Raw genomic sequence first — 21,731 nt, forward strand, 5'->3', positions numbered from 1 at the left:
GTGATCCGCTCAGATAGTGGGCCCTATTGCTAAACTCCCTATGGAGTTGTTGATTTTTCTTAATGTGTGGGTTATTCACTGTCATTTCTGGGTTTTGATAAAAACGTCCGCCGGCGTCTACCCGGATGCAGCCTGAACCTATTTTACTATGTTCATCACGGCCCTGAAGGCTCCTTCCATTGAATAGCAAAGTAAAACCCTTGAATGTCGACCATACAAAACTCACAGAATCCAAATCGTTTCTAATTTATCATTACATTTATTTCTCATCAAGTCGTTATTATAACGCCATATAAATAATTTTTATTCATTTATTCTCCTCAATTCTATGAATAAGACGAAAATTAAGGTAAATCTAAAAAATAGAAAAAAAAACTTGAACTGGAATATACTCATTTATTTTACCGCGTCTACTGTTAACTCTTCACCCGTCCGAAAGCAGAAAAATACCTCCGTCAAGACGCCAAAGTAACGACTAACAGTCGATAATTAAAGCATAATAAATAATAAAACAAAAAAAAACATTACAATCGGTACGGCACGGTCCAGCGGAATGAGTGAGTAATCTACGAAACAAAAGAGACTTAAGTATAAGCTTGGACAACAAAGATTGGAGGTCAAAGAACGAAAGAGAGAGAGAGAAAGCAGGAATAATTGAATAGATCTACGTACAAGGAAACTGCTTTGAAAACGACCGAGGTCCCGACAACTCGTTATCACTACAAATGACTTCCGGAATATCTAAAATTGTTCATGTTTCACGAGCCCCAATGATGCTCGTGTTTTCATCTCTATCTCCGGTGTCTAGCCTGCAACGGATAGCCAGCGCTTGCACTCAAATTCTCTCTTCCAACCAAACTATTTCTTCGCCACGTTCTTATTTTAATATAATTATTTTGTATAAACGATTTTTTTCTGGATCTCCTTCAAATAATTTAATTTGCATGATAAAAAAATTTCTTAATTTCCTCCTCTGATTTCTATGTCTAGAAAAGAAATTGTGCCTAGCCTTTTACTCTCTGCTAATTTTAAAGTTCTCCATGCGGAGTTTTCGCCTCTTCGCTGCTAGGTTCCGTCACAAACGGAGTTTCATCGACATCGAGTGGTGGTTCTTCCTGCGTTGGTGGCGATTGGTCACCTTCAGGGGACGCTTCAGAACCACTTCCCGGCCCCTCTGTATCTGCTGTGGTATTGTCAGCTTTTTCGCCCTTGGCTTTCTTCGCAGGCTTCTTCGGTCGCCAGTACTTGATTTTGTTGACCAAATACTTGACTTCGCGATCCAGCAGTGCCATTTTGTCGGTTATGGATTTTACTGTGAGACGGACAGCTTCGTTCGGCTTCAACTTCTCCTGTTCCTCTGTTTCCGTCTTTTGCCAATCGATGGTTTCTGTAATGACTCGGCTAAGAGTGTCGATTTCAACTTGAGTGAAAACATCCTTTTCAGGGTTTGTGTCTTTTGTAAGATTCATGGCTGAGACGAGGAATTTCTCTGCTCCGGAGATCATTTCGGTAAGTGCTTTGAGGGCTTCGGGACGTTCTTGGTGCTCCCAGTGACGAGCATAAACCTCATTGGTAAGAACTCGAAGTTCATTCAACCGCTTTTCGTAAGCCTCAGCATCGGCATCCTCTCCGTCCTCGTACAACCAATCCGAGATGACCGTACACTCAGCTAGGATTTTCTCAATTTCTTCTGGTGTCGCACAATTGGAGTATTCTTCGTTACTCAGTTTTTCACGAGCATCGATTACATGCGATTCAAGAGCGTTCAGAGCGGATTCACGTCTGGTACGTTCCCTCTCGATTTTAGTTATTTCCTCTACTTTCGTTTGGGATTTATCGAAGGACGATCCGGTCAAAGGTGGGGTGTACAAATACCTGGAATTGTATTCAACTGGCTCTTTGATTGTAACAAGTTTGACCGTCTCGTTTTTAGGTGCTTCCGCAGATTGTGTTGTATTTGACTGCGTGTCGGTCTTATTTACATTCTCTGTCGCCTCTTGGGTCTTATTAGCCTCCTCCTTTGTTTCAGATTTCTCACCTGAGAAGAGCTTACTGATTGTGCTTCCCAACTTTGATAGAGTGCTCTCATCATCAGAGTCATCGCCGACTTTTTGTTTCTCAAAAACAAACTCTACGCCAGTCAGATCAAATAAGCCGGAATCGCCCATGAAAAAGTGAGCCTTGATTCCTTTCGACTCTACATTTTCGCCCTTATGTTTCTCGAAAGCTTTCGCCACATTCTTCAATTCCACATGCGATAAATTCAACTTACCGATGTTAGCTACTTCCTGAGGGCTCAGATGGTTCAAATCGGCGTAGTTTACATTGAAAGTGAAATCGTCGGTATGCTTGTTGAAAGTAATAACCTTCTTCTGAGGGTAGGCGTTCATTTGCCCGAACAAAATCCTACGAACTTGCTTTACATCCCCTCCTTCACCCAGTTCGCGTTCAAACACCACCTGGATTGGGAATAACACTGCATCCTTGATGATGAATTTCTTAACCTTAAAGCCCGTAGCCAAGTCAGCAGCTCGGTAGACAGCACCCATAGTTGCCGCTTCGTCAGCATTCAAACTCTTCCCAAGATCTTGCTTTATCACACCCTTCAATATCTCCTGAACCTTTGGCACTCTGGTGCCGCCTCCAAACAGAATCACTTGTTCAATCACATCCATTGACAGTCCAGCCATTTTCAGGGCTTGCTCCAAAGGCTTCTGCACTCTGGGCCAAAGATCCGAGCATAACTCATTCAATTGTTCTCTTGTAACTTGCAACCTGAAATCATGATCTTCGATCAAATTCTCAATCTGCGCATAATGGTCAGCATTCGCACTCAGCACGTTCTTCAGACGTCCAGCCTCCTTAAAAAGCTTCGCCAGAGCTCGTGGATTCTTGGTGACATCTGTTTTGGTCTTTCCCATTTTATTGAATTCTTTGGCGAGGAAGTCACGCAGTCGCAATTGAATATCCAACCCGCCCAAAGTACGATCGTAACCGACACCCAAAATCTGGATAACTGGGTTGGTCTCGCGAGTGGCTTTGTCCTTCACAAGTTGATAGCTTACCACGGCTGCTGAAGTTTTCTGGGCACCCATATCGTAGAAAATATAATACTGAGCGGTTTCATTGATTTGACCGCGGCGGAAAACACCGAAATTCAGGGCAACGGCTGTGTAGTCGTTGATCAGTTGAAGCACCTTAACATTAGCCAGTTGGGCGGCGGTAATGACAGCGGCACGCTCTGACTGTCCGAAGAAGCCAGGAACGATTATAACGCATTCAGTGATTTGTTGACCTGTTGGGGGGAAAAGCGAGATTAAATTTGATGAATTTTGGTGCAGGATTCTATAGGCGACTAGTGAAACGGGCGGACAACATACCTGTTGAGTCCTCTGCAAACTCTTTAGCTTTCAACAAGATTTGCGCGACCAGCTCTTCAACTTTATATAGATCGTCGCCACTCTTAAAGACCACAGTATTCCTCTCCTCATCCGGCACAATGTCGTAGTAGGGGAATCGGTTTCTATCGAACAAACAAAATAGTCACCGTTTTGAAATTCGAAACCCAAAATTAGTCGCTACTAATCTACTCCACCACAATCATTTACCTGTACAACTGCACAATTGGATTATCCACCGTCTTTCCCAATAAATCCGTCAAATAAAAGTACGCGTTCGCTGGGAATCTGACTCCTATCGAAGCTGCATCCTCACCGAATGTGCGAACACCATCGCGGAATGCGAGAATACTTGGTGTTTTCCTCTTTGACTCTTTGTTCAAAGCAATTTCCATTGGCACTCCCGGTGAGACCACGCCCACTTTCACCCATTCACTACCCAAATCTATAGACATCACGGCGGCTCCATGAGATATTTGGAAAATATTTAATAATGATAGAAGTAATAGTAAAGTAATGGTGCTTCCGGCTGGAAGCAGTGATATCCGCGTCATATTGATCTGAAATAGATGAAAAAAATTGGTTGAAGTTTGGATTTTTGTTAAGGTTGGGATCTTAGAGGTCTGGAGTGTGCTATAATGGCTTCAATTTAAAAATTTACTAATCCAATATTTCCTCTTCTTCAGTCCTTGTCGCGTTTAGAAGCGGGGTCGGCTTGCTTTGATTGATTGCGCCATTTTGGTCGGTCATACGCTTGATTTCGATGGAGTCGAGAGATCCCAACTTACTATCTAGTGTATAAAGCCATCGTTGTTTCCATCAGTTTTTTGGTCGCTTCCAATTAACTTGTATGTTTAGACTAATGTTAGCTAATGAGTTCTCATTAACGCGAACTTCTTCGTTTCCATTTCCGCAAGGCGGCATTCATTGTCATTGATAGTCCGCCAACACTCCAAACCATAGAGGGCAACAGGGTGGGCGATACTGCGGTAAATTTTGAATTTGAGATGCTCGTCGATGCATCCATTACAAAGAGCGCCAGTTGTGGAATGCCATTCCATACAAGTTAAAGTGATGCGCCAAACAGCTTCATAGCCCAGTTCATCATTGGCTGAGAGCATTAATCTGAGATACGAAATCAGAGCAGCCAATATAGCCCGTGTCAGCTGGAAACCCTTGAGTCCTCAATGAACGTTGCTAGTTTTATGTTTTTATACTTCATGCTATTAAAAGGCCACTCAAACATTTGTGTAGCGGAAAATAATGTGGTCATTGATGTTGGCATCGCCGCATGTCTCGCCTCGTATGACCTCGCATAGCAGCGGTGAGAGGGGGTTGCTCATTGCTGCCCCGGAGGTTGTTTTATACAATTTATTCCTGAATGTGAAATAGGAGTCACTCCTGCACGTAAAGGCCTTCACGTGCATGAGTGAATCCTAGCAATAGGCAACCCTCTCTCACCGCTGCTATGCGAGGTATTTATGGAGGAGAACCTGGAGAATGAATACAATTGGACTGGCAAGATCATTGTCTTGTACAGTAGGGGCTTTGACCCTATGGTGAGACGTTTCGAGCCAAACAGTTTTTGTAAGTTGAAAAAGGCTCTGTTGACAGGCAACAACAGTTCGCGGATTTCATCGTCATAGGTATTATCGGTTGTGATTTTCGACCCTAGATAGGAGAAATTTTCAACGGTCTCAAAGTTGTAGTCTCCTATCTTCATTGTTTTCGTTTGACCAGTACGATTTGATGTTGTTCGTTCTTCCGGTTTTGGCTTTGGGGCTGACGTTGCCACCATGTACTTCGTCTTGTCTTCATTAATGTGCAGCCCAAGATCTCGCGCCAATAGCCTGCTCGATCTGGATGAACATAGACTGTACATCTCGGGTTGTTCTTCCCATGATGTCAACACCGTTAGCGTAGGCCAGTAGTTGGGTGAACTTGAAAAGGAAGGTGCCTCTCTCATTTACATCGGCATCACGAATCACTTTCTCCAGGGCTAAGTTAAAGAGGACGCATGATAGGGCATCCCCTTGTCCTTAGACCGTTGTTGATGTTGAATGGTCTTGAGAGTGATCCTGCTGCTTTTATCTGGCCTCGCACATTGGTCAGGGTCAGCCTAGTCAATCTTATCAATTTCGTTGGGATATCGAATTCTCTCATGGTATAGTTTTACCCTAGTTATGCTGTCATAGGCGGCTTTAAAGTCGACGAAGAGATGGTGAAACTGATGTCCATATTCCAACAGTTTTTCCATCGCTTGCCGCAGAGAGAAAATCTGATTTGTTGCTGATTTGCCTGTAGTGAAGCCTCTTTGATATGGGCCAATGATGTTCTGGGCGGAGAGTATCTTACAGATGGTACTCAGCAACGTGACACCCGTATAATTGCTGCACTGAATGATATCCCCCTTTTTATGTATGAGACAGATAATGCCTCGTTGCCAGTCGTCAGGCATTGATTCGCTGTCCCATACTTTGAGCATCAGTTGATGAATCGCTTGGTGTAATTGGTCGCCTCCATATTTAACCAATTCGGTTGTAATTCCATCGGCTCCTGGCGACTTATGGTTTTTAAGTCGATGAATTGCACGGACTGTTTCTTCTATGCTTGGTGGTGGCAGCATTTGTCTGTCCTCTTCAGTTGGCGGAACCTCTAACTCGCCGATATTTTGGTTGTTGTAGGGAGGGGGGGGGGGGGGGGTCTATATTGCCCCCCCCCCCTCCTAGATGTTCTGACATTCATCAAGGCTGAGAGGTGGCGGCCTTCGATCAGCACGTGGTCAATTTGGTTGAAAGTGACCCCCCTGGAGAGCTACACCTATGTTTGTGGACCGCTTTCCATTCGAACCAAGTACTTCCAACGTGCGATACTGCTAACTCAATAATCCGTAGTCCGTTATCATTGGTATCCCTATGTAAGCTATGGGAGTCGATGTTCTCGTTTGGTACCCAAAAAACTAAATTTGTTCGAAAAAGATCATCATGTTAGCGTCTAACTATCAGGGCGCCATCAAACGCATTATTACTGGAGATGAGACATGGATGTCTGCATGCGACCCTAAAAGTGATTACCGTGCTAAAAGGAGCCAAGTCCGAAAAAACCACGCCAAAGCAAGTCCAAAATCAAGGTTATGTTAACAGTTTTATCCGATTATCATGGTGTGGTGCATTACGAATACTTTCCGCCGGAGGGGATTACTTTGAAGGCGACGAAATAAATTTGGAAGAATCAATGCACTGTTTTTGTTTTATTTAAAAAGCCTTAGCACTTACTCTGTTGTAATCAGCAGAAGAAAAAATGATTGACAACTGACGACGAGTTTTTTGGGAACACACACATAATAATCTTCACCGACCTCCCGGAAAAACGACGTCCATATTCCAGGAGGATGTTTGCGACAAAAAGGGCGAGATCCCCACTTTGGAATCTATACCGACATTCGTTATCAGCACTAAATAGCAAGATGATATCAAGCCAATTGGTGTGGAGTTATTCACCGGGATTGCGAACAAAGCCCTGAAGTCGGCTGCTAAAATCAGGCCCGCATGGTTCATACGTACACTTGAATCATGCACGGTTGAAGGAGTGTTTCCGGCCCCGTGGAAGAGGCGGAGGTTGGTTCTGCTACCGAAGCCCCGAAAACCACCTGGCGCAACCTCTTCATATCGCCCTATTTGTCTGTTAAATACTATGGGGAAGATGTTGGAGAGAGTGATATACAACAGGCTGCTTCCGTTCGTCGAGCTAGCGGTGGTCTGTCAGAGCGGCAGTATGGGTTTCGTAGGGCGCAGTCCACGGTTGATGCCACTTCAACGGCCGTGGACGTGGCCCGGGAGGCATTGGCCGCTGGTAAGTGCTGCGGGGGTAACGCTGGATGTCAGGAATGCCTTTAACTCAGTCAACTGGGGTTGGATTAAGGGCATCCTGTCTAAGCTGCGTGTCCTTGGTTACTTAGTTCGGAGAATCGAGAGTTACCTTTCGAAGAGACTTCTTTGATATAAGACGGATAGCGGGCCGAAGGAATATATTGTAACAGCAGGTGCTCCCCATAGCTCCGTACTGGAACATAATGTACGACAAAGCGCTCGGCCTCCGCGTGCCAAGGGAGGCAACATTGATTGGTTTTGCAGACGATCTGGCAGTGGTAGTAGTTGCGAAGGATCACCAGGATATGGAACTGTATGCAAGTGAATTCATTCATACCATTAAAGCAAGGCTCCAAATGGTGAAATTGGACCTGGCGGAAGTTAAGACGGAGGCGATCCTTCTTACCAATTACAGGGAAAACAACACTGTCAAAATCCGGGTTTGTAAACACGAGGTCGTTTCAAAATCGATCATTAGATACCCGGGAGGTAATGATCGATGCCAAGTTGAGCTTCAAGGGTCACCTTGACTATGCTAGCGAAAAGGCAGCAAAGGCTAGTTCATCTCTAGCAAGGATAATGCCAAATATTGGAGCGCCAAAATTTTATCACCGGATGCTTATCGCTGGGATGTTGAAATCCACCCTGCTATACGCGGCTCCTGTCTGGTCGTGCGCACTGGATAGCACAGGGAACCAAAGAAGAGTAAGTTCGACACACCGGCCAATCGCGCTGAGAGTGTGCAGTGCATATAGAAAGGTATCAGGTGAGGCAGTGTGTGTCATCGCGGGAATGATTCCCTTGGATCTTCTGGCGAATGGGGCACACTGTCCCTACCGGAGAAGGAAGGTGAATCCGGCCGAAGTGACTGCGGATTTCCTAAAAGTTACTAGGAAAGAGCTATACAGGAGACCGCAGCAACGGTGGAATAATTCCGAAAAGGGCCGCTGGATCCATACACTGATCTCGTGTATTGAGAGATGGGTGGAGCGCAAGCATGGAGAATCAAAATACCACTTAACGCAGTTCCTTACGGGACACGGTGGAAATAGGAAATACTTGTATCGCTTCGGATTGGATGAGTCTCCAGACTGGCCCGAATGCGCCGCTACACCTGAGGACCTGGAACATGTTATGTTCCACTGTCCGAGATTCGCGAATGAAAGGAGGAGGTTAAACAATGCCGCAGTTATCAGACCCCATAATTTCGTGGAGGAGATACTGAGACCCACAGCAAACTGGAGTGCGATAAGCGGAACAGTAACTGCGATACAGAAACTGAAGGAATTGGAACGAGCTCAGAAAGCGCGACGGACGCGTGACTTAGTTATGTTGGTGTAAACCAGAGTCCTCCTCGGTAAGTAATACTTCACGGTGGTCTCGCGAGGATATGGGCGGAGAAGTGTGGGTGGTTTTAGTGGGTGAGGATCCCACATACTGCTGCAGCCTGGTGCAGCAGCGTCTTTTTAAGATTTCCACCTCCACCCATAAAAAAAAACCCACCGATTATTGCAGAAACTTGACCGATGAACGAAACATTTCTGACGAGGGGAACTCAAATATCACTGGAAGCTGACATACTGGTTCGCGAAACGTTTGGATGTACAATGGTGGAACCAGAGCCAACATTTGGCATCCGGAAATCCATTGTCAAGTGTGCCTTGAAGGGTGAACTCACAAGGATTCACGAAGCCGAATGGAAAAATTCGAGATCTTGCTGGCATGTGAAAGAATCCGGAGTGGTTAAAGCGGCATTTTTATTGATCCGTAGAAAGGGTTACACGAAAATCTTAGTTGGGCTTTTAACGGGATAATGCTCCTTAAACTACCATATGGAAAAAGTGAGGTTGTTGGTCTCGGCTATATATCGCCAATGTGCGAAGACGAAACCATTTTATTTTCATATGCAGCTGCCCGACATCCTCAGATCTCAGACGAAGATACCGCGATGGTACGTTATCTCTCTCTTCGATCTCCAAAAAGAAGATCCTTCCCATAGCCTTATGTTATGTATTTTGCACGTGACAGGATCTTCTTTGGATAAAGCTGAATGGACCAGTTCAAAGATGGAAAGAATCTGTTGGACCAATTTGAATGGAAAACGTTGGAACAACTGCTTATTGCGGGTTGATAAATTTCTTGTATTGCTCCTTCAGAGACCCAAAAAATCAGTAAAAACTTCCCAAACGATAAATTAGTAAGGCTCATCAAGAGTGAAAAGAAAGCGAATTTCCCCAGAACCCGGAGGTTTTTCGTTTGTCTTTTGTGAAGATGTTAGCGAAAAATGTTCCCTTTGTCCTAAAGGTTTGCCGATTTTCTCACCCTAGGCATCCCTGACCACTTGGGTAATTATGTTCAATCCATCGTTCGAGGACGGAAGGACGTTTTTGGGTGCACACACTAGGGTATCATTTGTGTGCTAGATCATTAGTTCGAATGCTGCGTGCCCTGGAGCTCAAACAAGCTGAACTTCGTTAACAATAGCATAGATTTCCGCAGCTTTATAAATGGGGGGATACTTGAGATGGGATGCTTTGCACGAACCCAAACAGTTGTTTTGCTTGGATAGCAAATTTGAGAAGGCTGTATGCCAATTTAGTTGGAATTTTGATGGTTATTCCGTATGGTTTGATCTGACGCAAAGTGTTTCCAAATTTTCTGAAGTAAGTAATAAGGAATCCGCAGCCCTTTAAGTTGAATTTAAGAATTCAGTAAAAGTATTTCCTACTTGTCCTAAAAGGCAACTAAAAAGGACAGAAATTTGTGGGGTAGCAACCTTTAAATTTTAGTTCCTCTTCTTGCTAATGAAACGTTATCCAAGTCTCAAATAAAGATGGGCTTTTCGGTTACGAGCTCCGATGACCAAGGACACGAGATAGTTTTTAAAATATGTGTACGTTCTCAACAACCGTAAGGAGGGCTCCCAGAATGCTCATTTTCTCCAACTTGAGTGAGACTTGGACGCCACACGCTGGACATTCTGGGGTCAAATGGAGTTAGATTCTGGGACTTTGGGAAGCTCTTCTACTTCCTCTTGCGGGATTGTGCTATTGCACTCCAGAAAGCCTAAAAGAGGTATGTATGAATTGGATTTAGTTTTACGTTTACAGCAACCCCAAGGAGTACCCAGACTTTGCTAGGAAGTTGGTTTGATGCAAGATGCTGACCGCGGGGTTCCGGTCAAGAATGAGGAGCACTTAATTCATAGTACAGTGTTACACACCAACGGAGAATTCCGATGCAAAGGAGAAGGAGAATATTGATGAGTATTGGGGAACCATTTGAAATGATCTTTTCTCGGGCGCCATTGAGTTCGTTCTCCCGAAGAGGGGTCACAGCACCTGGTCACGGTCTGTCTAATATGCAGTTATACCATTCAAAGGTACGACGAGTACAATGATCGAGAGGGTTGCAGAAATGAAAACAACTATAACTGCCCTTGTTACACATAAAGTCAGCAATAGCTAGATCACAAGGCAGTCGTACGGAAGGTCGCGGTTCAAATCTCGCTGGTGGCAGAGGGATTTGTATCGTGATTTGACGTCGGATACCAGTCGACTCAGCTGTAAATGAGTACCTGAGTCAAATCAGGGTAATAATCTCGGGTGAGCGCAATGCTGACGACATTGTCTCCTACAGTCTACTGTAGTGTACCGTTACGGTCTTGAATGAAGTGCTTTAACACACTTCAAGGCCCTGATCCAATATGGATTGTTGTGCCATCGATTATTTAATAGCTAGAAAGCTATCAGACTGATGAAATCGAAAACAGAAGTGACCGATACAATTCAAGATTATGTTACAGCAATGGGAAACAGGTTTGGCAGAAAAACGGCGGCAATTAGATCTGACAAAGGAAAGGAATACGTCCGTTCATCCCAAAAGAAAAACGAAGAAAGTTAGGCGTCAAAGCACGAAGAGTGTTTATACAGGATCCTGGATCTAGCTTCTATTAGCTCATAGTACACCACCCTCAGTCGATCCTTCCAAATGCAGAACGTGGCCTTCGAGGAATGGATATTTGGCTTTGCTAACGATGTTGATATATACTCCAGCTGATCGTCATGATGTCACTTTTCGCCACCGGCCAGAGTACAATGCAAAAAATCTTCCCGACGTATGGAAAGGCGTTTCCACGTATATTGACTTGAATTCATTCGGTAGCCAATTTAATTGTTTTTGGATCACAAATTCTTCTTGAGTTTGACTCTAATCTTTATTTAATGAGGACAATGCACAGAAAACAAATTTCTTATTAGATATTATCGTCAGAGGGAGGAGCAAGTAAATGGGTTACTTTACGCTTAAAACTAGAGAAGGAAACAGAGTCAAAGGACCCAAGCTGTAGGGCATTGTAGGGCCGGCATAGCCTCGGGATCGGAGAATGGAAGTAAATCTAGAGCTCCGCGAAGGGTACATCAAAAATGTCCACACTACGTGTGTTATGAGAAGCAATGCGGAAAGCAATATAGTTGACAGAGCAATCAATCAGGCAATTCCAGAGTTTGAAAAGAGTATGCATAACAAGGAAGATACGGTGTTACTGCAGGCAAGGGAGATTGAGGGTGCGGAATCGTCATTCCATGGACGGTTCTTTTATAAAAGAGGGTCCTGTTGAATTTGCGTTGTACAACTTCAAGGATGCGACAGTCACGATTGCGGAAGGGGGACCAGACAACACAGCAATATTCAAGGATGTTTCTGACAAAGAAATTGAAGAGTGTTAAGGGGGGCTGAATTGAGGTGAAGTTCGAGGAGGAACGCAGAATAAAACCAGACATTTTGGATATTCTATTGATGTGTCGTCGAATATTACACCCAGGTCTTGGAAGGAGGTCAGTAGTGATAGGGGTTGTCCACTGAGAGAATAGGAAAAGGATGTTGGGGATGGTTTAAGGGGATCATCCCGTGTGAAGGTGGCTTTTTTCGCTTTATTTTAGAAATTTTATGTGACAGACTGGATGAAGATACAAATACGAATTTTTTACCATATATTCATTAATGTCTTGATCATGCGTAGCAATTTTGCCAGCACGATAAGATCGTTCGTTACTGAAATATAGAGCAGCTTATACACTCATCTCCAAAAAAATGTGTTTTTTCTGGTGCCATGCTAGAGGGCCCTGTGAAGTAAACGGCATTTCAACATGCAGACTTAACCACTGTCCGCAAACTAGGATTATTAAAAAATATTGAAAGCTAAATTATCGGTGCCTTGTTAAACTTTTTTTTCTGCGAATTTTGGTGTTTTTTCAAGGCTTCTTTAATGAATAAAAAAAAAAACTACTGAATGGATAGCAATCATCCTAGTTTGCGGACCATAGAAATGTGTTCTGAATAAGTCGTGAAAATTCCAAAGAATATCGATGGATAGATTTTGGGCTAAGGTGGCAGCAGGGGTTTCATTATGCAGTTTCGAGAAAAACCCATTTAAAAAGTGGAATATTGATTTAACTGACCATTAACCTGCTATACCTAGTCCACAAACCTTAGGTTTCTTGAAGAAACACATGTAAAGCCTTGGCTTTAATTCTTATGATTTTAGCGAAGTCATTCGAACGCCATTCGGACCAATAAATAAGCGCTTTATTACGTCGATCGACGTAAACCCGGCATGCAACACTTTACCTGTTTAACACTCTAATTTCCGAAGAACTCCGAATATCAACAAATCACTTTGCCCATATATTCTACACAATATCTAGATACAATTGATGCCAAAAAAAATCGATTCCTCGGATCCGACACACGGGATGACCCCCTTAACAGCGTTGAATATACCTTCGATCCTTGGTACAAAATCTGAAAACGTAGCTACTCCAACACCATCAAATTGAGGCTGCTCCGCCCCAATATCCTCTCTGTGCTGTTACATGGGAACAGGACGTGGAAACTGATGCCATTGCTCCTCGGAAACTTCAGCTTTCTATCAGTCCATCCAAGCGTCGTGTCGTCGGGGTCTTCCGACCCGATACAATAAGAACTTCGTTGGAACACAGACTAGATATCCTTGCACGAGTTGATCAGAAGGGGGAAGTGGCAGTAGATAGATGATAAGTTGAGAAAGAACGTCTGAAATTCCATGCATCGAAATCCACCATCCACAGGATGGCTGTTGAGTTAGAGATGCTTTAGAGTTGCGTGGCACAGAACAGTGGAGGAAGGGTGCAAGTTTCTCAGAAAATCGAGCTGAAGCAATTGCAAGAAACCGACAACGATGGCGCGTTAGGCGTGATTGAAGCGTTATGCCAAACATAGGGGACTATGGTGACCATGTATTGAGTAGTAACACCTTTTTCGACATCCTTTGACTTTGGTTTCTTCTGGTTTTTGATCGTCCATCGCGCCAGCCTATTGCACCGGAAACCTGCGGAGTTTGCAGATAAGCAAATGGGGAAAATAGACCATTTTTAAGTTCAATCTCCAAAGAGAGAAACCTTCTCCTACGTTATGTTACGGTACGCACACGTGGCGAAATTTTCTTTGGAAAAGGCTAACAGGGTCAGATTAAAGATAGAAAGGATCTGTTGGAACAATTGGAATGACAAATACTGGAAAAGTTGCTGAGGTAAAAACTCTCAAATTGCTCCTTCGAAACCCAATAAGATACGTTATCTGTCCTCTGCGATGTTGTTGGCTTTTTTATATAACGTCTCATGCAGGTGTGTAAAATCAGTAAAGCAAGTCCTATGTGTGTCTTTTATAAGTAACGCTCATCGAGGGATGGAGAAAAGGATTTCCCCAGAGCAAAGCTAAATTAATTATGCAATTTTCGCGCCAAGGCCTGGCTTCTCCTCCTGTTTGTTGCACTCGTCAAAATTCGCACTGTCAATCCACCACTTTCAACAGTGGTTCATGGTTAGCTAACTTCTGTTGGGATGCACCAAAAAGGCAATTCTTGGGGAATTCGATGAAGACCTGTCCCTTCTTAGAAGGGCAGAACTGATTAGTGCACCATTGTTGAAATTGGTCCGGATTACCAGCCGATTACTCCTTGTATCCAAAAGATCGCTGTGGTTGCCTCGTTTCTGGTAGATTCTGCAAGTTTCATTCAGGGTGAGCTGGATTGCAGTCAGTTCTTGATTTGCTAATGTGAGAGGGCCATGCAATCTGTTAACCGTGTTAAGTCATATGAGTTTCACCAATTTCTGAAGTCGCTCATCGCGGAACGTTGTCATTAATTATCGTAAGTACTGCGCCATGCATGAGGAAACTCAGTCCGATCAAGATTGTTGACTGTTACCACAGAACAGCATGGAGATACCTCCAATTGCTTAGTCCATACCTTAGAAGTCTCGGAAGTGATCTCGAATGCCCAATTACCTAAGACCTCGCATTAGACTCAACCCAAACCCGCTACAATTTTACTTTCGAATATCGATCAAGGCCTTTCAAAACGCCGACCATGAATAATTCAACGCGACCAGAGAAAAAACCCGGGCGACATGCGGAAGCTTTCTACGCGCTGTAACTGACCCAGATCGAAATCTTCCAGTCCCGATTGCAATATGTCCACGCATCACTGCGATCTTCATTCAAATTGCCGTCGTCACACGAAATTCCGCTGGCCAAAAACCAAATTCATTCACGTTGAGGTTAGCGGCGACCACTTTCACTCCGCTCCCGACCTAACTTCTGGTCGAATTCCCAGCGAACTTACCTAATTTTCACTACAAACTTAACACACTAGACAGCGAGCGGCTTCCTCCTCGACCGCTGGACTATTTTTCTGTGTTGATTTCAGCGGGGATTCGTATAAAAACCGCAAAACAGGAGCAGGGAACCGTCAGGCAAACAACTATCTCCACACAAATTTCCACTGACGTGTACTCAGTGTACTTTTTGATGGGAGAACTGTCAAAACCAAATGGTAATGACGATTACAAGAGCGAGACGGGGATAGTGTGATTGAGGCGCTTTCTCCTTTGCGCTTAGATTAGTTTATGTTGTGGAGAGACGTCATTGGACCACGTTCATTGCCGTCAGCTGATGCAATATCAATTCAAATGCCGGTTTCTGGTGGCAATGCAGTGCTAGTGGAGACTTGCTAATTAATTCAGATTTATTTATTGAGCAAAGAAAATAAATACATTTGCGGTACAAAAGGAATAATAACTTAAAAGTTCAAGCGTGACTAATTAATTGTAACGCTAACTTGCGGAGATATCCGGCCTAGCCGGTTACATGTTATAAAGTGAAAAGGTGGTGCATGTCAGTGCTCATTTCACATAACATGTGCTTAAGGGGGTCATCCCGTGTGTCGGGTTGGAGAAATCCATTTTTTTTTTGCATGAATTGTATCTATATATAGTGGAGAATATGTGGGCAAAGGGATTTTCCGATATTCCGAGTCGTTCACAAATTACAGGGTTAAACATGTAAGGAGTTTGCAGCCACGGCTAGAGTACGCGAAGGGAAAGAACATCCAATCTTGTTAGTTTTTTACCTGAGCCTTATAAATTCGAACACATGTATAAATATAAAAAGATGGAAAATCAATCAATTGTCTAAACTTATTTGCTGTTTGGAATAAAAAGGATAATTCAGTCTAGAATGAGCACTGAATAACTCCGCCATGCTATTAACATAGTATGCTGTTCCCAAGCCCAGGTAAAGGAGGAGGGTTTGAGACAACGTACTCTGTACTATCCTCAGTAAAACAAAAATAAAATGCTGAGATCAGGGAAAGAGATAAATAGAGTATAGTTGGAGTTATTCTACTATGCTAAATCCTACCTGATCTCTCTTGGTGACAGGCCCCGCGACAGGCCGACCAAGAAAATGCATACAATGTCGTTACAAACATGATGATCGGATTGAGTCACAAGCCTCGGCGAAATGCTAGGGCGTCCACCTCAGTCGACGCGGCAGGACGAGCTCCGGTCCTGTCGAGAAATGGGCAAGGGTTCTTGACGCATGGACGGCGTCAGGACGTATGCAAGTTAGTCCGCACACAACGAACAAAACAAATACGTGTCTGCACGCTAAATGTTGGTACCCTAACTGGAAAGACCGAGGAACTCGCAAGAACCCTTCGGAAAAGGTACATTGATATCTGCGCTCTGCAAGAAACTCGATGGTCTGGTGCTAAAAGCTGCGATATTGAACGCGAACGCGGTAAAAATGGCTACAAACTTCTCTATTTTGGTAACCCACACACTCAATATGGTGTTTGCATTGCCATTCGTCGGGATTGGACGAATGAGAGTTTTGTATAAAAGGGTTGTGAAAGCACTAGTGAATCCGCGAGGCTCAATAAGATTCTGTCCAAGGAACATAAGAGTCCATCCTTCCTTAAAAAGTCGGAAGGGTCCTGGACGGAATCTTCTAGCGAAACCTTGGAGCTGCGGGTGCAAACGTACTTTCCCTCCAGCGAAGAGGACTGTGAGTCAGAACCTCGCTTGGAGGATTTGCGGCAACCCCAGCTGTGCGAGATTATCAAATCGGTAATTACCGGGGATAGGATCGGCTGGGCTATAAAAAGCTTCTCCGCATACAAATCTCCAGGCCCAGATGGCATAATGCCAGTCATGCTACAGAAGCAGCAGGAAAGGGTTGTGCCGTGGCTTGTTGAGATTTGCCGGAGCTGCATCACTTTAGGATACGTACCGCAGTCCTGGAGGCGCGCACGGGTAGTTTTCATACCGAAAGCGGGCGGGGGAGGTCATGAGTCCGCGAAGGACTTTCGGCCAATCAGCCTGACCTCTTTCGTGCTGAAGACCCTAGAACGCGTCCTGGACATTCACTTAAGGTCGATTATGGAGAGAACCCCTTTCTCTAAGTCCCAGCATGCCTAACTCAAAGGAAAATCCACAGAAACCGCCCTCCACGAGGTAATTGGCACGGTTGAGCGGTCGCTGCAGTACAAGCAGTATACCCTTGCTGCCTTCTTGGATATAGAAGGAGCTTTCAACAACGTCAGTACCAACGCCATCAAGGAAGCCTTGACTGGTATTGGATTGGAGGGGTATCTCACGCATTGGATTGTATCCATGCTGAGTACCAGGATAATCCAGTCCGATCTGGGAGGCAACCACTTGACCAGAGCTGTGAACAGAGGCACGCCCCAGGGTGGTGCTATCTCACCGGTGTTCTGGTTAATAGTAATGGACAAAATTTTACGTTCATTAGACAGCAGCGGGGTGAAGGTGGTGGCGTATGCCGACGACTTGGTGATATTAGTATCAGGGATGTTTCTGTCCATTATGAGCGACACCATGGAAGGAGCGTTGCGAAAGGTGTGCCTGTGGGCCGCAAGATGCGGACTCAGCATAAACCCAACCAAAACGCAACTGATGCTATTCACCACCAAGACAAGGATACCTGAACTCCATCTACCACGGCTGAATGAACAAAGATTGGTTCTTTCTTCTAATGTAAAGTATCTGGGTGTAATCCTGGATCCTAAGCTAAATTGGAGGTTGAACATAGAACTGAGGGTTAAGAAGGCCAGTATAGCCTTCTATGCCTGCAAGAGAACCTTTGCAAAGAAATAGGGTCTCCGGCCGAGGATGGTTCTCTGGATGTACACCGCTGTAGTGCGTCCGATCCTGACGTACGGATCTATTGTATAGTGGCAGGCTTTGAAGAAGAAATACAATAGAACGAAGCTTAATAGGATTTAAAGAACCGCGTGTGCAGGGGCTACGGGGGCTCTGCAGTCCTGCCCGGCAGATGCTCTCAATGTACTCCTGCATCTCCTCCCCCTAGACCTCCTCATCAAATATGTTGAAAGCCTCGAGATTGCACCCAGATCAGGCATTCGATAAAGCCAAATGGCGAAGCCGATCACGACGAGCCGACCCCGCTTGTGAACGGGACAAAGGCTGAAGAAAAAGAAGAAGAAGTGCAGTGTCGTCAGACTACGTGAGTCCGGATGCTGGGCAGCGAAGTCCTATGGCCACAGCAACATTCTAGATGAAATACCTCGAGAAATCTGGGCATCCCCCACGGACCATGTCACACGCAAGCTGAACTTCACGAGAAACTTTGCTGTGGACCTTCCAACCAGGGCAAAGTGGAAGACCGGCGGCGTGTTGCAAGACTATGACACGGTATTCTTTACGGGCGGATCAAGTCGGCGCGGGGGTTTTCTCGAATACACACGGTGTATCCAAGTCGTATGGTCTCCCAGGTTTCACCAGTGTATTCCAGGCGGAAGTACTGGCGATATTGGATGGCTGGAGCGTGATTCGAGCCCCGACAGCCAAGCGGCCACCAAGGCCTTGTACTCAACGACGACATCTTCCCGGTTGGTGGGGTAGTGCAGAGACACGCTCAACCATCTGGGCGGCACGCTCAAGATCACTCTCCTCTGGGTTCCCGGGCATAGGAACATAGAGGGGAATGAGCGGGCTGACGGATTGGCCAGGCAAGGCTCTGCTCTTGGCAGTCCCTCGGGGAATACAGTCGGTGTTCCGCTGGCGGCTGTCGGGGGCCGAGTCTACTCGCACTACCTAGCAGCCGCGGGCTTGAGATGGCGAAGGCTTACAAGCTGTGCCAAATCAAGGAGAATTTGGCCCGCTTATAACATAGCTCCTGTGCCAGACGCGTGCAAATGCATTCAAGATTACGGCGGTCTGCACGGGGCACTGGCCCATAGGGGACCATGCCGCTAGGTTCGGCTTACCCTACAACTCGCACTGCCGAAGCTGCGGAGAAGGAAGGGAAACCCTCATGCACTTTCTCTGCGATTGCCCAGCTCTGGCTCGAGTCAGGCTACGGACACTGGGTAAACCATTCTTTGGGGACCTCAGTGAGATTTCTAGCTGCAGGGTTGGAAAGCTGCTTTCCTTCGTGAATTCTACGGGCTGGCTCTGAAGATCCGAGCCAGCTGGACTCTGCTTCCCTGTTCCTATAACAACAGTCACGGTCTTAGGAGTTTGGGGCATCAAAACGGCGCACCAAAGCGCTAATTGGGCTCCTCGGAGCGGCCACTGATACCTACCTACCTACCTACCAGGGTTGTGGTGGCGGGGAACATGGCCCGGGATGAGAGGAGATTTTTTAAGGCAGCTGAGCCCTTAGAGGCCTTGGCGATAGCAGATTTGACGTGAGGGTTGGATTGGAGTTTGTTGTTGAGAGAGATTCCCAGGTATTTAATATTTGATTTCGGCTTGAGTGTGTGGTTAGCAATGCGTAGATGCAGGTTTTTGCTTTCTGGTACTGTGCACCAGTGGCACTTTCCACTGGGGTTTCTGAAGCAAATAACCTCAGACTTAAGGGAATTAACGGTAAGGGCCCACCGGTTGAAATAAGCGATGACCCTATTGGTTAGGATATTGAGAGAGAGGGAGACTATTGAGGGCATGAGACCACTCGCATATAGGATGGTGTCATCAGCGAAGAGGATCCCTCCTGACGCGGGAGGACCATTGTCGTTGGGGGAAGAGGGCGGGAGAAAGGCTGCCTGAGTTGCCGTTGTCGTGGGGGATAAGTTTACGCGAGGCAGGGGAATATCGTGGAGGAAAATGTTAAAAAGTTTGGGGCTTAGAATAGATCCCTGAGGGACGCCTGAGTTTACCGGGAAGTCGCTGGAGCGTAGTCCATCGAAACGCACGTGGCAAGTTCTGTTGGAGATGAAATCTGTGAGGATTCTGAATAAGGGGAAGACTTGCTAATTGGATGAATGCAAATCGGAAAAGGAAAAGTTATGGAGTAACTTATGGCACCAATAACACTATTCAATAGCAACTGTGGCTTTGCGCTGGATAACTTTACATTTTATGCTTCAGGATTATTGCATTTCTTTGAATATATCGCTTCCAAGAGGAATTGAAACTTATTTCTTGTGGCAAATTTCTCAGTAGTCCAATTTATTCTAAAATTCCGATACGCCATCTAGTGGAAAATTGGTCTATACCACTGCGGCCAAGTTTATACTTTCTCCAATTTCCCGGGTTGTCTCTGATTGGGAAATTATTTTATTAGCTGTGGTGATTGTCAACGATATTGCAATTTTGAAAGCCCAACACTAGATGGTACTATTTCGATTCGAAATACAATTTAATTTCAAAACTTGAAAACGATTTTCTGCAGAAATTTGTTGTTTTTTAATTCTTAATAGTTTGCCAAAAACTCGGCAATCACCGGATTAAGAAGGGTTAACAATTTAGAAAAATTAGGAACAGTATAATTTACAATCAAAATGGTGATCAAATTAATCTTGTAGGCATTCTTGTAAGTTTTGGCTTAATGAAAATATTAATCAATATTTAAAATTTTGAATTATTTCTGGTTTAGATAAATGGATATATCTTTGGATATCTGTTAACTCAATTCTTCAACAAACAAGTACTATCACCTCCTCGAATTCGTATAAGAAATAAAGTGTGGAAACAACGTCTGCGTTCACTGAAGTCTACTATATTTCGCACATAATTGTCTGAATAGATTTTTGAAACTTAATTCAGGCAAAATTGCGGCGATACGCACTGGCGGTCAGATCTAGAAAAACGGAAGTTTGCTTGCCGCGGCGACGACAGTACAGTGCCACCCACCCCCCTTCGCCCCCAGTTGAAACCGCACGGATTTAGCGGAAGAACCCGGGACGTGATCCCACCAATGGAGTTACCGGGCGAAACGATTCGGGGACGCTTTCCTAGAGCATTCCCGGTTCGGCGAAGGCCTTCAGGCATTCGACAAGGAAACCCATGTTGGCTCGCCCCGAAGTTTGAAGGAGGGCTCCCGTCGCTCCAGGACTTTGAAGGGGACTACGTATGGTGGGTCCAGCGGCCTCTGAGGAACATTCATCCCAATGAGGACCAGTGAGCAAGTCTCGAGGTCCTGAGGGTTCCGATCTCCGGGGTCGTGTGTTGTGAAGTCGGCCACAGTTTCGAAACCACGTCCCTGAGCAGTCGTAGCACCCTGGAGTCATTTAACCGTGCTCTCATATCCAGCATAGGGTCGGTGGGGAGTCACAGACTCTCCCCGTTCAACATCCCCGCCGGACTGGCCGTAAATTCCTCTTGGTGAACTGTGAGGAGGCCGAGGGGTACGGATCGATGCGAGCAATTAAGCGTTGAGCGTCCGGGGCCAACGTTCCAGCATACCATTGAACTGTGAATAGTATGCAGTAGTCCTATGCCGTTTGAAACCAAGGAGCTTTCCTAATTCCGCGAAAAGAGTAGATTCGAATCGCATTCCCTGGTCCGTGATGATTACGGCTGGAACATCAATGTGCGGGATGCACTTTCGACACATTCAGGAGTTAATTTTATAAAACAACCTCCGGGGCAGCATTGAGCAACCCCCTCTCACCGCTCCTATGCGAGGTATTTATGGAGAACCTGGGGAGAATGAACTCGAGGAAGCTGGGGTACTCCCGAGATTCTGGGTCAGATACGTGGATGATGTATTAGCAGTTATCAAAAGGGAAGAAGCAGAAACAAACCTGGAGAAACTCAACCGGGCACATAGGAAAATCGATTTCACCATGGAGAAAGAAGGGGAAGGAAGGGGAGAT

General features: G+C 45.2%; 1 protein-coding gene across 1 annotated transcript; it reads right to left on the reverse strand.

The window, feature by feature from the left end:
- Positions 1-230: 230 nt before the first annotated feature.
- Positions 231-15,121, reverse strand: LOC119653924 (hypoxia up-regulated protein 1). The gene is made up of 4 exons (XM_038059083.1): positions 14,928-15,121; positions 3,609-3,958; positions 3,381-3,523; positions 231-3,295 (listed from the first exon to the last, which is right to left on the reverse strand). Exons 2-4 carry the CDS (start codon positions 3,950-3,952, stop codon positions 1,029-1,031), a joined length of 2,754 nt encoding a protein of 917 aa, XP_037915011.1. The 5' UTR covers positions 3,953-3,958; positions 14,928-15,121; the 3' UTR covers positions 231-1,028.
- Between the last annotated feature and the right edge of the window lie 6,610 nt (positions 15,122-21,731).

This window comes from Hermetia illucens, chromosome 4 (genome assembly GCF_905115235.1).
Source record: "Hermetia illucens chromosome 4, iHerIll2.2.curated.20191125, whole genome shotgun sequence".
Classification (NCBI taxonomy): domain Eukaryota; kingdom Metazoa; phylum Arthropoda; class Insecta; order Diptera; family Stratiomyidae; genus Hermetia; species Hermetia illucens.